The sequence below is a fragment of the Vigna umbellata genome, chromosome 4 (assembly GCF_029865625.1).
Source record: "Vigna umbellata cultivar VRB3 chromosome 4, Vumbellata_1.0, whole genome shotgun sequence".
Classification (NCBI taxonomy): domain Eukaryota; kingdom Viridiplantae; phylum Streptophyta; class Magnoliopsida; order Fabales; family Fabaceae; genus Vigna; species Vigna umbellata.
This window is the reverse complement of record NC_142168.1, coordinates 58,866,716-58,882,054: the sequence shown is the minus strand read 5'-3', so window position 1 is coordinate 58,882,054 and position 15,339 is coordinate 58,866,716. Positions and strand designations below refer to the sequence as shown.

General features: G+C 37.0%; 1 protein-coding gene across 1 annotated transcript; it reads left to right on the top strand.

Annotated features, from left to right (window-relative positions):
- The first annotated feature begins 9,788 nt into the window (after positions 1-9,788).
- Positions 9,789-14,346, top strand: LOC148200713 (uncharacterized). Its single transcript, XM_088111594.1, has 4 exons — positions 9,789-10,110; positions 10,614-10,757; positions 10,850-11,055; positions 13,960-14,346. The coding sequence occupies exons 1-4, from the start codon at positions 9,875-9,877 to the stop codon at positions 14,106-14,108; spliced, it is 735 nt and encodes a 244-aa protein (XP_087967720.1). The 5' UTR covers positions 9,789-9,874; the 3' UTR covers positions 14,109-14,346.
- Positions 14,347-15,339: the final 993 nt, after the last annotated feature.

Sequence of the window (15,339 nt, the reverse complement as noted above, 5' to 3'; positions counted from 1 at the left end):
AATAAGCAAAAAAAAGAATGGTAAGGTAGTATGAAACAAAGACCCCAAAGTGGGCTTTATAATTCTAAATTGTCTTTTTAGCACAAATAAGCGTTCCTCATCGTTAATATGTTTGCTAGTGATAATGATGAATGCATGAAAGATGCACTTGCTACTGCTTATATCTAAGAATTCTTAATTGGTTGGTTTAAATAGTTCTGGACTGTCAAACAAATGATTATCCCGAACGTTCACCGGAGTATTGACGGCGATTATCAAATATCACATAACAAAATGGAATATGATGAGATAGAATACAATAGAAACAAAGACAAAAGAAAAAAGTTATCTACTCTTGGAGAGTAGTTGAAACTCATGCCTAATCAATGTAATGTTTGTTGCTTGATCTTGTGTTGCTTAGTTCCATTGCACATTTAAATCTGAATTTTGTTTTTGCCTATATTTTTTAGCTTGTTCCTTCACTTTTGATGTATCTGCTGATTTGATTTTAGGTTCATTGTAGTTTAGAATGTGGTTTCTTTGTTTCCATCTCTTTTACGTGATATACCATTCCTAGCATTGACATTTAAAATTTCCAGAACATTAGAAATACGATTCTTAGATTCATTTGCATTTATATCCGGGTTTAATGTTGGTTTTTGTTGCATAGTTAGATCATGGCATTTGTAGATTTAGGTTGTAGTTGTTGTTATTGATTCGTGTGAATAGTATAATGTCATTAGTCTAGGTTTTTCAATTGCATTATTTCATCATTCTAGTCTAGGTTTCATATTGAAATTCCATTTTTTTAGCTTAAAACATATTAATTTTTTTACATTCTTTACCTTCTTTTATAGTTTACATGCATTCATTTAGAATTAGTTGCAGTGATAATCATATATTTGCATTAACGTTTAATTTTTTTTCCTCTTTAATTTTGTTTTTCATATTTTTTTTTGTTTAGTTAGTAAAAATTAGAATTTACTTAACATTCGAAACTTAATAAGAATTGAGTCCTTAGATTGATCTAAGTTGTTTCTTATACTACATTAGTGGAGAAAATCTAATTTTGTTGGTATTTAGTGCGACATAAACATAATTCATTTCAACAAAGATTGAAGAAGAGAAGTAGTGGATAGACATTATGAAGGAAGAACGTAAAAATAGACTCTCTTTTTTCAATAACTTTAAGATGATTTCCTTTAGTCATGCTTCTTGTTATCCTTTTATTCTCTTCATCCTTTGTCCTATCTATGAACACATCATCAAGAAATTAATCATTGTAGAACTATTTTTTATCGTAGCTTTAACTCTTTTAAATACCTTTTCCTTCCTCAGAAAAAATTGATAGTAATGGATGTATCTAGTTCATTCCTTGTAGTAATAAATGTTTCTTTCTTCTTTGTGTAACATCCCAATTATTTGATGTCCTTATCTCCTTCTTGGGCAATGAGCATTTCCATGATTCATCTTAAATTGCAATCCGTATGAAGTAGATAATTCTTTCAGAAATAACAAGAAAAACAATTTTAGCAAAGAGATCTTTCTAGTGTTACTAGTTGTTTCAGATATAAGGTTGACGTCCTATACTCAAAACACTCAAGGTTGTATTGATGGCCGGACGGACCTTGAAGATCGGGTGAACCTTGCAGACCGGACGAATGAAGCATTACTGAAGATTGAACAGGCGGGGCTCAGGGCGGACGGACGCTGCTCCATGCACTAGGTTGATGACCGATCAGACGTTTCTCCATGCAGCCCAAGTGGTCGTCCTTCTCCTTCTCCAAGTCGGGCGGGCGGGCACCTGTCAAAGGCACTCCGACGCTCAAGTCAGTAAAATGACCGAACGATTATAATAAGAGATGCAAGTAATGCATAATATGTAGCGTGTGCAATGTGGTCTGAAGTCATACCTGAGACCTCTATTTATACTAGTTGTGATGGACTTATGAGCTTTTACCTTTTACTGGTCTAATGACGGCCCAATGACACCTTAACCTACATTAGGGTCTTAACAAGTTATCACTATTTATAATCTAACCGTGCGGTCGGCCTGGTGGTCGACTGGCCGGTATGGTAGGTCGGCCTAGATAGAGCCGTTTGGCTGGTATGGGTGGTCGGCCGAGATAGAGTCGTTCAGTTCACGGGGTCGGGAGGACCATACAGTATAGGCCCCCCAAGCCCGAGCATGATTTAGTTATGTGAAGGGGTTTTATGCACGACCTTCCTGATACGTATGAGATCTCCTGTTTTGCTTTTGTCTTTAAGTCCTCTCTGCTTGTTGAGTGGATGGAAGACAAAATCGAGTTGTGCCTTCGTCGGCCGAGCTGGATAATCTACTGATCCTTACTTTAGGTAACAGGTCGCGAAGATCCACGGTCGCCCACTGTCGGAGAGACCGGCCGGGATATCTTTGTTCAAGATCCACAGTCGTGAGGCCGAATGACCGAATGATTGATGTCAAATTTGGCAAAGTACTTAAGGCCACGGATTACCAAGCCATAGGGGCTGAAAAGCTGAGGTCAAGTTATGACCGGACAACTGAGGACAGGTGACCGTGATCGAATGGTCAGGCCAGAACGTTGATTGCCAAATTTGGCTAAATAAATGTGAGGCCATGGACGACCGAGAGGAGGAGGAGTTGAGGCCTTTAGAGGCCAAGTTGAGGCCAAGAAATGGCTGAACGGTTGAGACCTTTGGAGGCTGAGTTGAGGTCGAGTAGTGACCGAGAAGGTGAGGCCTTTGGAGGCCGAACGATTGAAGCCGAGGAGACCGAACAGTTGAGGCCAAGAAATGGCCCAACGGTTGAGGCCTTTGGAGACAAAGTTGAGGCCGAGGAGGCTAAACGGTTGAGGCTTGGGTGGCCAAGTTGAGGCCAAGAAATGGCCGAACGGTTGAGGCCGAAGAGGCCGAACGATTGAGGTCGAGGAGGCTGAACGATTGAGGCCTTTGAAGGCTGAACGGTTGAGGCCTTTGGAGGCCGAGAAGTTGAGACCGAGGAGCTCGAACGGTTGCAACCTTTGGAGGCCGAGAGGTTCAGGCTGAGTAGGCCAAACGATTGAGGGCGATGAGGCCGAACGGTTGCGGCATTTGGAGGTCGAGAGGTTGAGGCCGAGGAGGCCGAACGGTTGTGGCCTTTGGAGGCCGAGAGGTTGAGGCCGAGTAGGCTGAACGAGTGAGACCGAGGAGGCAGAACGGTTGAGGCCTTTAAAGGTCGAGGAGGCCGAACCATTGAGGCCGAGGAGGACGAATGGTTGCGGCCTTTGGAGGCCGAGGAGGCCGAACGGTTGCGGCCTTTGGAGGCCAAGAGGTTGAGGCTGAGGAGGCCGAACAGTTGAGGTCGAGGAGGCTGAACGGTTGAGGCCTTTGGAGGCCGAGAAGTTGAGGCCTTTGGAGGCCGAGAAGTTGAGGCCAAGGAGGCCGAACGGTTGCAGCCTTTGGAGGCCGAGAGGTTGAGGCCTAGGAGGCCGAACGGTTGCAGCCTTTGGAGGTCAAGAGATTGAGGCCAAGTAGGTCGAACGATTGAGACCGAGGAGGCCGAACGGTTGCGGCCTTTGGAGGCCAAGAGGTTGAGGCCGAGTAGGCCGAATGACTTAGGTCGAGGAGGCCGAACGGCTGAGGCCTTTGGAGGCCGAGAAGTTGAGGTCGAGGAGGCCGAACCATTGAGGCCTTTGGAGGCCGAACGGTTGCGGCCTTTAGAGGCCGAGGAGGCCGAACGGTTGCGGCCTTTGGAGGCTGAGAGGTTGAGGCCGAGTAGGGCGAACGAGTGAGGCCGAGTAGGCCGAACAAGTGAGGTTGAGGAGGCCAAACGATTGAGGCCTTTGGAGGGTGAGAAGTTGAGGCTGAGGAGGCTGAACCATTGAGGCCGAGGATGACGAACGGTTGCGGCCTTTGAAGGCCGAACGAGTGAGGCCGAGGATGCCGAACAATTGAGGCCTTTAGAGGCCGATGGTTGAGGCCTTTGGAGGCCGGGAAGTTGAGGCCGAGGAGGCCGAGAAGTTGAGGCCGAGGAGGCCGAACAATTGAGGCCTGTGCAAGCCCGAACGGTTGGGACCTTGGAGGCCAAGGGGTTAGGCCTTGGAGGCCGAGTAATTGACCTTTGAAACGTCTCGGGCGGCAGGGTATCTCGTTCACCGCTTAGCCAAGTTGACAGGGTGTCCCGTTCATCAACGTTGACTTTTAAACGTCTCGAGCGATTGGGTGTCCCGTTCACCGTTCGACCAAGTTGACAGGGTGTCCTAGTCATTAACTTGGATTTTGAAAACAAATCGGGCGGCAGGGTGTCTCGTTCACCGCTCGGCCAAGTTGTCAGGGTGTCCTGTTCATCAACTTAGTTGTGGCCTTTGGAGGCCGAGTTTGGGCCAAATGGTTGGATTAGTATTTGTGAGGCCATGGACGGCCGAGCAGTTAAGGCCGAAGGGCCTAGTATTTGATGCCAAATTTTGGTTAAGTACTTATGAGGCCGTGGACGGCCGAGCAGTTGAGGCCTAATGGCCGAGTATTTGAGGCCCAATGGCCGAGAGCTTGAGGCCCAATGGCCGAGAGCTTGAGGCCCAATGGCCGAGAGCTTGAGGCCCAATGGCCGAGGGCTTGAGGCCAAATGGCAGAGAGGTTGAGGCTAAATGGCAGAGAGGTTGAGGCCTAATTGCCGAGATCTTGAGACCAAATGGCCGAGAACTGGAGGCCTAATGGCCGAGAGGTTGAGGCCAAATGGTTGAGATCTTGAGGCCTAATGTCCGAGAGCTTGAGGCCAAATGGCCGAGAGCTTGAGGCCAAATGGCCGAGAGCTTGAGGCCAAATGGCCGAGAGCTTGAGGCCTAATGGCCGAGAGCTTGAGGCCTAATGGCCGAGAGCTTGAGGCCTAATGGCCGAGAGCTTGAGGCCTAATGGCCGAGAGCTTGAGGCCTAATGACCGAGAGGTTGTCGCCGGATACTAGGTGCCGATTTTGGATAAGGGGTTGAGGTCGGACGACCAAGGTTGAGCAAACGAGGACGAAAAGCCTAGTTGAGGAGGCCGAGCGGACGAATATGAAAGGTTGAGTAAACGTCCTTTTGAGGCATCGCTCACTGGTTCCTTGTGACTACAATGGGATACTCGCTCGGCCCCACGGTGGGCGCCAAATGTTTTGGATATAGGGTTGACGTCCTATACTCAAAACACTCAAGGTTGTTTTTATGGCCGGACGGACCTTGAAGACTGGGTGAACCTTTTAGACCAGACAGATCAAGCATTATTGAAGATTGAACAGGCGGGGCTCAGGGCGGACGGACGTTGCTCCAGGCACTAAGTTGATGGCCGATCGGACGTTTCTCCATGCAGCCCAGGTGGTCGTCCTTCTCCTTCTCCAAGCCGGGGGGGAGGGCACCTGTCAAAGGCACTTCGACGCTTAAGTTAGTAAAATGACCGAACGGTTATAATAAGAGATGCAAGTAATGCATAATATGCAGCGTGTGCAATCTGGTCTGAAATCATACCTGAGACCTTTCTTTATACTAGTTGTGATGGGCTTATGGACTTTTACCTTTCACTGGTCCAATGATACCTTAACCTGCATTAGAGTATTAATGAGTTATCACTATTTATAATCTAACCGTGCGGTCAGCCTGGCGGTCGACCGACTGGTATGAATGATCGGCCGAGATAGAGCCGTTCGGGTCACGGATAGGGAATACCATACGGTACACTAGTCAATTTTTTAACAAGTTTCTTTTGTCATATGGAATTGGCAAACATCACCGACAATAAAATAAACCTTTATGTATTTTCCTTTTGGTACGAGATTAACTTACTTCTATGTTCATATCGCCTAAAAGCACAAATTTGTGCTTTGTGAGATGTAAAATAAAGCAACATAGTATTGTATCGTCTTTCTGACAAAACACTTGCATCTTTTATGATCTGTTATGCATTAACCCCTTGTCTTTTATACCAAGCATGATGTTTTTATACTAACTATTTAGGACTTGGTCAAAATTATAAAGTGTTGGACTTTTCTCTAACACAAAATACATTAAGTGTAATCCATTTATGCATTAAATGCACTTCTCTTCAAGCAACATCCTAATGACTAGTTAAACTTCATTAAACTTATTTTGTCTTGATCCGAAAAATTTATAAAAAAAACAAATGTAAAAAACCCAAATCTTTTTCAAAATCGATAAAGCAAACTGGTGAAATAAAACAACTTTAATATGTATTTCAAGAAATCATTGATTTATTGGAAACTTCAAATAAATTCTCTTGAGAAATAAAAAATGAACATTTCTTATAACATAGAATATATATATATATATATATATATATATATATATATATATATATATATATATATATTATAAACTATGTCCATTTATATAAAATTATATAAATATATATAATCATAACATTATTACTTTTTTCGATTAATTTTTATAATGTTATAATTATATAACAGAAGTAATTCTAATTTGTTATAATTACATTAATATAATATATGTATATATTTTTGTAAACCATTTTAATTTTTATCAATTATTCCAATTAAACAATAAATATACTTTTAACTTTAAGCACTACATATTTCAAAGACTGACAGAAAGAAAAGTTAGGTAAAAAAGAAAATACATAAGATAACAAATTATTTACACCATAAAAAAACAATTGCCAAATCCAATTTTGATATGGTTATAGATTATAGATTAAAGGCTTAATAACACTGATGATCCCAATTTTTGTCAGGTTTATTTGAAATGGTCTTAATTTTTTTAAACTGTTCAATATAGTTCTAAAGATTACAATTTGTGTTCAATTTAGTCCCTTTTACAAACGTCATTTAAATTGTTAACGGCCAACTGTCCACCCATGCAATCAGTGAATGAGATGTGATTTATTAGCTGACGTGGACACTTTAAGACAGAGTGAGGTGAATTTATGGTATTTGAAAATGTATTTTTTATATTTAATGAAACTCATCACTCTCCCTCTCTGCCCTATACTCACCAAACCCCAATCCTCCGGTCTCTTCCATTCTCTCAAACTTGCCACTTCAGCTTCTCTAACTCGGGCCCTCTACCCTAAACCTCTCTCTTCGTTCTCGACACAGGAAGTAGCCTCGTCTGGATCTTGTTACCAATGAGGAGCATTAGTGTCTTGAAGATAATGATTTTGAAGATGTTACAAAGTAAAGAATATGAAGACCCTTGTTGCATTAAGTTTAAAAGCATTTCTGCATAACAGAAGATACCAGGACCGAGCAATTAGGACCGAGCGGTCAAGACCGAGCAGAGGCAATGACCGAGACCAAGTGAGGTATGACCAAGACCGAGTAGTGGAAGGCATGACCGAGACCAAGCGAGACATAAATATGACCAAGCGGTTGGACGGTGAAGCAATGGTAGGAAGGATTGAGTCTTGGCTACTGAGCAGAGGCATGACTGAGGCCGAACGGTGGAAAGCTGTAAGGAGTCGAGGCCAAACAGTGAAAGCTGTAAGGGCTAAAGCCGAATTGTGAAAAGCGTTAGGGAATCAAGCCGAACGCAGAAGACGGTGAGTGCTCGAACCGAACGGTGGAAGGAGGTGAAGAACTGGAACCGACTGTTTGAAGAGTTAATTCCCTAACCGTTCCAAGTCTCGCAGATAATCGATTATCACTTACAATAATCGATTATCACTGACACTTGTAATATGGATTTTCAGTTTCTAACACCGCACGAACCTGGGCTTATAAATAGAGGTATTCACAGCTCTTAGAGTTTAACTTTTCATTTTGAGAGTATTAGAGCTGTGTGCCTAAGGGAAGCTCTCTGAGAGTGAAAAGGAATCTATGTCATTTGAGAATACAGTGTGTCTGAGGAAGTTCTCAAGTGATAGTTCTTGCTCTTATGAAGTCTTGTGAATAGGAGAAGCTCGCGCTTTGTGTGTCAAAGGTCGGAGTTGTTCTCTTCAAGTTGGCTGAGTGTTCCTACTTCCAGTTCGTTTGTCGAAGGAAGCTACTTCCGGTTCGTTTGTCGAAGGAAGATTGTTCCGTTCGTTTGTCGAACGAAAGGTGTTCTCGTTTCTTAATCTTCATTCACTATCTTATAATCTGTACAAACTGTGAAACTGTTTTTAGTGAAAAAGATTAATCACTATTCATAGTGATCATTTGTATGATTTTTGTACTCCCTATACTCTTTATATTTTTCGCACATAAACTCTTTGATAAAATGTTTATAAGAAAATTAAAGAAACCATTTTTTAAATTGATCGAACACGTTTTACGCTATTTTATTCCGCTGCACGACTCGACGATACAAGTTGTTTTAACCAACAGAATCCCTCCACCCTCCTCCCCGCTGCATCTGCTCCCACCATCTCTTCCCAAACATTGACCCCACCAAATCCACACTTTCATTCCCAAAAATCTGCTCCCACCGTCTCCGTTAAATTCATCACTGTCTATCCTAGTTTATTTTCATAATATTGCGTGGTTTGGTTTCATCAACAAGCAAAATTTTCACAATTTTGCAGGTATCAAGTGACGGATATTTTAGGTTGGTTTGTTTGTTTTAACGTTTAAAAAAGTATAAAAATTAATTAAAAATACTTAAATTTATTATAATTTAAAATTTAATTAAATAAAGAATTAATTATGTTATATATATATATATATATATATATATATATATATATAAAATGTTGTTTAGCATTTTCTTAATTAAAAGAAAAAGAACCTTAACTTTTATGTTGTTTAGCGTCAGCTTAAAAGAAAAAGAATTTTGGAAAGGGAAACCAAAAGACTATGTCAACATACATTAGTGCCATTTTCGTCAGGTTAAAATATTTTGATACCAGCAAAATTCTTACTGCTTAATTTTCACAGTAAAAAAATATTGGTGACATTATTTTGAGAAATAAATAGTTAAATTGAGGGTTGGTTCAGATGTTAATTTGATGTGTGAACTTCAGGTTGGTAAGCATGCGGTTTTGTCAATCCTTCTTGCTACATTTGCCGGGCTTGGTGTTGTGATGAGTGGAAGTTCAATTGTTTTGGAAACTAGTAGATGGAGAAGAAGATGGCAAACTTTATCACAGCAGCAACGTGGTTCTTCAGCAATGACACAACAATGGCTATCAAATAACTAAGCGTTTTACTTCGGTGTACATGTGCAATAGAACTCTGACGCCAATTCCCAAACAAAGTAGGAGCGTTCCAAAAACCTCTGGAAGAGGTTGCTCTGAGCCGCATAGAACTGGAATTTTCTTCCCTCACCACCTTCAAAGGGTTTTCCAAACCGTTCAGAATATATCTTATTGTGGTTATTTTTTTTTTTAAATAATCATTCTTTTAATTTGATGGTGTCTCCTTTTTTTTTTTTCAAAAATGATTTTTTTTTCAAAAATGATTTTTTTTTCATTCTTTATAACAGCGGCGGGTGTCGAAACCGTGGCAGTAGCGCTGAAAAACCCTAATATAGAAATACATTTTTAAAAAACATAAATCCACTTCACTGTAATCTTAAAGTGTTCATTTCAACTAATAAATCACGTCTCATTCACTAATTACACGTATGACCATTAACGATTTAAATGAATATGTTTATAAAATAGACTAAATTAAACACAAATTAAAATCTTTAGAATTATATTCTTTAGAATGTACACTTATCAGTTTAAAAAAATTAGGATTGAAACTATTAGTGCTATTAAGCCTAGATTAAATAAACAACCTACCCATAAAAAATAAATTCACCTTAATAATTTTGAAATTAATAGTTGAGTTGTTTGTCTTGAAAGTAATAATTTTTTATTGATTTTATAAAAAAAACTCATGGTCTTTATATTGCATATTGCGTTCGGCATGATTTAAAAGAAAGACATTGAGGCACCCAAATTGGTTCTGTAATCAAAATCCAGATTGAAAGAGAAGCTAGAAGAATGGGCGATTACCATTTCGTGTACAAGGACGTAGAAGGAGCCTCTACTCAATGGGACGATATCCAGAGAAAGCTTGGAAATTTGCCCGAAAAGCCACCCGCTTTCAAGCCCCCACCTTTCACCCCTTCCTCTGATGACCAACCCAAAGACAAAACCTGGATCGATTCCAAAACCTCCGAAGAACTCGAAGACCTCGAAGACGACCTCGACGATGATCGATTCCTCCAAGAATATAGGTTCTCCTTCACCTTTTTGGTTTTTTCAAGGTTTTTCTTTCGTGGGTTGGTTTTGTTTTTCTCCAAGGTGGTCGAGATTGAACAAAATTTGAAGCTTATAAGGATTTTGTTGATGGGACTCTTTGTATTGTTTGCTTGAGAACAAATGTATGAGACTTGTATTTGTGTGTTTATTTTATTTGTTGATGAGTACAACTTGGTTGGGAATTGTTGTGGATTTGATATTTTAGAGCAAATTAATGCTTAGGAGTCTGTTTAATTACCCTTTTGTTCCATATTTTGTATGTTATCAATACGATTTTGTTAGGTATTGTTTTCTGGATTAACATTTTATGGTGAATTAAAGCTTAAGAGCCTATTTTCGCTCTTGTTTATGGCTTTTTTGCCCTGAACTTACTTTAAAAGTAGGAATAAATGAGATTATGAGAAAGCAAAATTTGGTTTACTTGCGTGTGTGTGTGTTTATTCTACTTGTTCTTAATTGAATCATTTTGCTGTGATAGGAAGAAGAGGTTGGTTGAGATTCAAGAGACAGCTAAAGTACTTAGGTTTGGATCTGTGATTCCTATTTCAGGATCTGATTTTGTTCGAGAGGTGTCACAGGCTCCATCTGATGTTTGGGTGGTTGTCATCCTTTACAAGGATGGGTATGATTTGATTTTGGAATTTCTTTGATTCTATAATCTATAGCTTTTCAGGGTCATGTTTCTTATGGTGACTGTTTATGTGTTTTTGACAGGATTCCTGAATGTGGCTTGTTGATGCAAAGCATTGAAGAATTGGCAAGAAAATATCCTGCAACAAAATTTGTTAAGATAATATCTACAGATTGTATCCCAAACTATCCAGATCGAAATGTTCCGACTTTATTGGTTTATAACAATGGGGCAGTTAAAGGAAATTACGTGGGTCTGCATAGTTTCGGGCGAAGATGTACTCCTGAAGGTATTTATGTCTAAAATTGCCAGCCTCGTAGTTTTATGTTCTTTTATTTTGATGGAATTAAAGGCCAAGCTTTCAGAGGAGTTTCTAACAATAAGTGATGCAATTTTTATGACATACTAGAACTAGTTTAAAGGTTTTTGCTTCCAGTGTGAATGTAATCCTCATCAATTTTGTTAAATAATTGTTATAGTGCTGCCATAAGACTATAAGGAGGTGTTCTTCAACCCCTCTGCCACAGGAAATTTGTGAAGGGAGGCCAACTATCAGCACCATGGACCACAATGGTCTTTTTTTATGGTGAAATGTTGGCCTTCATCTGCCACTGATGACCGATGACCTTGATCCTGATAACTATCTGCCTAAATAGTCAAATTTTGTTTTGGTCTACATCATTTTGATAACATTATTACATTTAGGTAGTGTTTGGTTAGCTGCTCTGTGGCTTTTCTTCTCCTTAAAAGGAGGAGGAGCTGACACTCTTTTCATAAAAGCTCTTCAAAATTGAAGTAGCTTATTGTTTTAAAGGAGCTTAAGATCTGCTTTTGCGGATCTTTTTTGGCAAGATTACAATTCGAATCCAATCTTCATCTCTTTTCGGTTTTCTTTTCTCGAAACAAGTTGGAAACCTAAACTTCTTGACCACTTGACTCTCGCTGCACAGCAAATTTCCTCCCAGTTATTGCAGTTCTCTTGCGTTACACTGTTATTGTTGTGGTGTTTAGACCTAAGGTACTGAGATTTTCATGTTGTTTGTTGGTTTAATTTACTGACATTGGATTCCTTGTTCTTGGTTTTGTACTCTGTTCTCTGTTTTGTGTCATTGTTGTACTCTTTGATGGCAATGTAGGAAGTTAATAATGAGAAAGCCACGTGGCAGCCACTTGGAGCAAATGAGTTTAATTCTGTTATGATTTTCTTTATTGCATTGTTAGTTGGTGCAATGCACATCTATAAATAAGCAACCTCTAAAGAGAGCTGAGGCATTCTGAATTTTCAATCAAACACTTTTTGTAATCTTTCCTCAAATCAATATATTTCTTTGGATTCTATTCATTCATTGGAATCCCTAAAGTTCTGTAGTTCTTCAAATAGTTCCTATTCCTAGTTCTACCTTCACCAAATGGTATTTCTCTTTAATTTTTGAATTGTGACTCTTTTTCTCTTAGTCTCTACCCTTTAGTTTTGGTAGTCATGCCAATGTCATTGGCCCTCCATTGTCTCACACTCCACACCTCATTCTTTGTAGACAAATTTTGTGTCAATCCACTTGATTGACTAAGTAGGTTATTTTTTTCTACCGAATCGCTTTTACCTTAAATGAAATTTTAGGTTTGTAAAAGTGTTAAGATTTAATTACAAGGTATGACTTAAGAATTCCACACTAGATTAAGAGATTCTACAATGCATGTTCTAAAGCTTTGGGCTCTCCAACTAAAAGAGCTAGCTTTTGTGGTATTGTTCCTCTAAGGTTCTTTAATAAAAGAATATATAAAGCAAAGTAGCAAACAAAGAACTATTTATTTATTTTTTTGAAGTTGTTATTTTTCCTTTTAATTTAAAGGAGCTGCTATATTTAAAAAGAAGAAAAGATAGAGCAAACATCAATGTTGTATTTTGTTTTCTTTCTTGCTCATCTATATATAGTCTCCTTGCCACTTGAGATGTAAATTAGTAAACATGTAACCATGTCATTACTACCCTACTAATTTGTAAGATTAGCAGTGCAGACATTGTTGTTTTTACCTTATTTAGTACCCCATCATTACATTTGTTGCTTTTACCTTTGTTAGTGCCCCATGATTAGATTTGTTGTTGTTTTTACCTTATTTAATGTTCCTTCTAGGTATGACAAATAAACCTACAACCCGTGGGTATTGACTGAATACAAGTATGAGTATAGTAATATCTTCTTCAATTGGGTATGAGAATGCGGATGGATATTCGTGCGTCCCATATATATATATAAAAGATTTTCTATTTACATATGTATGTATGTATATATACATATGTATACTTCTTTTCACAACTTTTGTACAATTATGTTCAAATGTATGTCAATTAAATATTTTTATGTCTCATTTGAATATTTATAATTTTTTAATATTTTTATTTAATGTGTATTTTTTGACATGAAAATATTTAACTCTCAATATAAAAAAATTATCTTTATTATTTTATTATTAATTTTTATTTTATTTGAATAACTTTTTTTGCTAAAATTAATTATCGCTATCTCTCAACAATTTAAATAGGTTAATATTTGAAAAGTTTTATTAGATCTTTAAGGTATTTTTAATTTTATCATACTCTTAATTATAAATACGTATTTGTTGTGTAATTTCTAACTCATTATTATAAGTGTAATTTTATCATTATAATTGTATAAATAAATTATAATATAATAATTTAATGTAACTATTATGAATATTTTTTATCATTGAATATATATTGAAGTTTAAAAAATTAAAAATATGTTAAATTTCAATTATTATTAGTTTAATTATTGTTTTTTTGTATGATTTTGATGTGTTGTATTATAATTTTTATTAGCGTATAAAAGAAAAATTTCATTAGAATTCAACAAATTGAAATAAAGAGACATTTAAAATAACTTTTAATTCAAAAATTTGTTTTCCTTTCATATTTTTTAAATATTTTTAAATTATATAAACTAATTAACGTTTTCAAAATTAATAAATGTTTTGGTTTTCGTAATTATGTTACTTGGTGAGGAGGAGATGATACAAAATTTAATTTGGATAAATTTTTTCTTTGGAGATAGATATTGGATAATGAAATCTGGCCTTGCTTGATTTGTCCCTAAATCCTTCTCTTACCTTGCTTACATTCTTTAAAAGTTGTGTAGTGATAAGACATTGAATTCTTTGCATTGTGGAATATCAGGTGTTGCATTAGTGTTGTGCCAATCGAATCCTGTTCTTAATGATGGTCATAGTAGAAATGAAGCAGTCATTGAAGGAGTCCGCAAACAGTTTATAGAAAAAATTGTTGCTGATCATGAAGAAGAAGGTGATGATTACTCAAGTGATTAACATTTCTTTTCTCTTTCTTGTGTTCTTTTCTTTGGAGGTGGCTGTGTTTCCAACTTTCTTTTGCTCTCACTTTTAAAATTTTTCCTAAAAAAACACTAGTGCTAATGTTTAAGCATGTGTTGTATAGTAATGAGATGATTTTGTCAGCTACTATGTGTATCAAAGTGTTTTACTTTTTGTAAACTTATGAAGTCATGGACGATTCAATGAATGAAACACCTTTCAATTAAACATGAAATCCTCGATATTGGTTTGGCTTTCAACAATGATATCTAAAACAAATTAATGTGCAATAAGATTAAATAATTTTAGAATTAAGTATGTTTTTTATCTTTAAATTATTTTAAAATATTGTATTTTTTCTAAACCAAATTATATATTTATTTTATTCTTTTGTTTTCTGAAAATGATGTAAATATCGTTTTTAATTGGTGATAAATTTTTTATCTTGGATTATAAAATAACTTTTACATGTTTATTACAGAGAATTTGTATTAGATTTATAATTCGGGTGAAATATAATTTTTAAAAATAATTTGGAATAAAAAATATATTTGACCAATAAATTTAAATTATTTGGTAGTGAAATACTTGAGAGTTTTTGGTTGATAAAACAAATTTGGCAGAAAACCATATTTGTTAATGTGGGGCTAGTGTGGGACATTGAATTTTTGTTTTTTTTGCTTTTTCGAGACTGTAAAACGATAATTTGGAAGATGCTAAATGAAATAGTAAGTATTACTTGATTGAATATATTTATTTATCTTCAGAAAGAATATTAGAAATTAAAAATAGAGATTAAATATTTTAGGGAAATTAAAATGAAAAGAAAAACATTTTACTAACTAAAATCAAAATTCATGTTTTTTAAGAACTATAAGAAGAATGATTTCAAATTTCTTTAAGGATTAAAAATAAAAGTGTATGGAAACCAAAATAGTAAGCTGTTAATTTATAGGACCTGAAAATATATTTAAGTTTATATATATAATTGTAAAAGGTAAAATGCTAGAATTTGTGTATGATATCTGTTAAAATAATTATGTTTAAATAGTAAACGAGAAGTAATTTCCTTAAAGCAAATTCAATATTGGAGTGGCCACTTGTGGGGTGACCATTTAAACACACTAACACACTACCACTTAAAGAGTTAAAAGTATTGTTGTCAAAATAGGTTAGTTGGTGGCATATGGTGGGTTAACCATTTAGTGAGTCAATCCAATTCGACTCA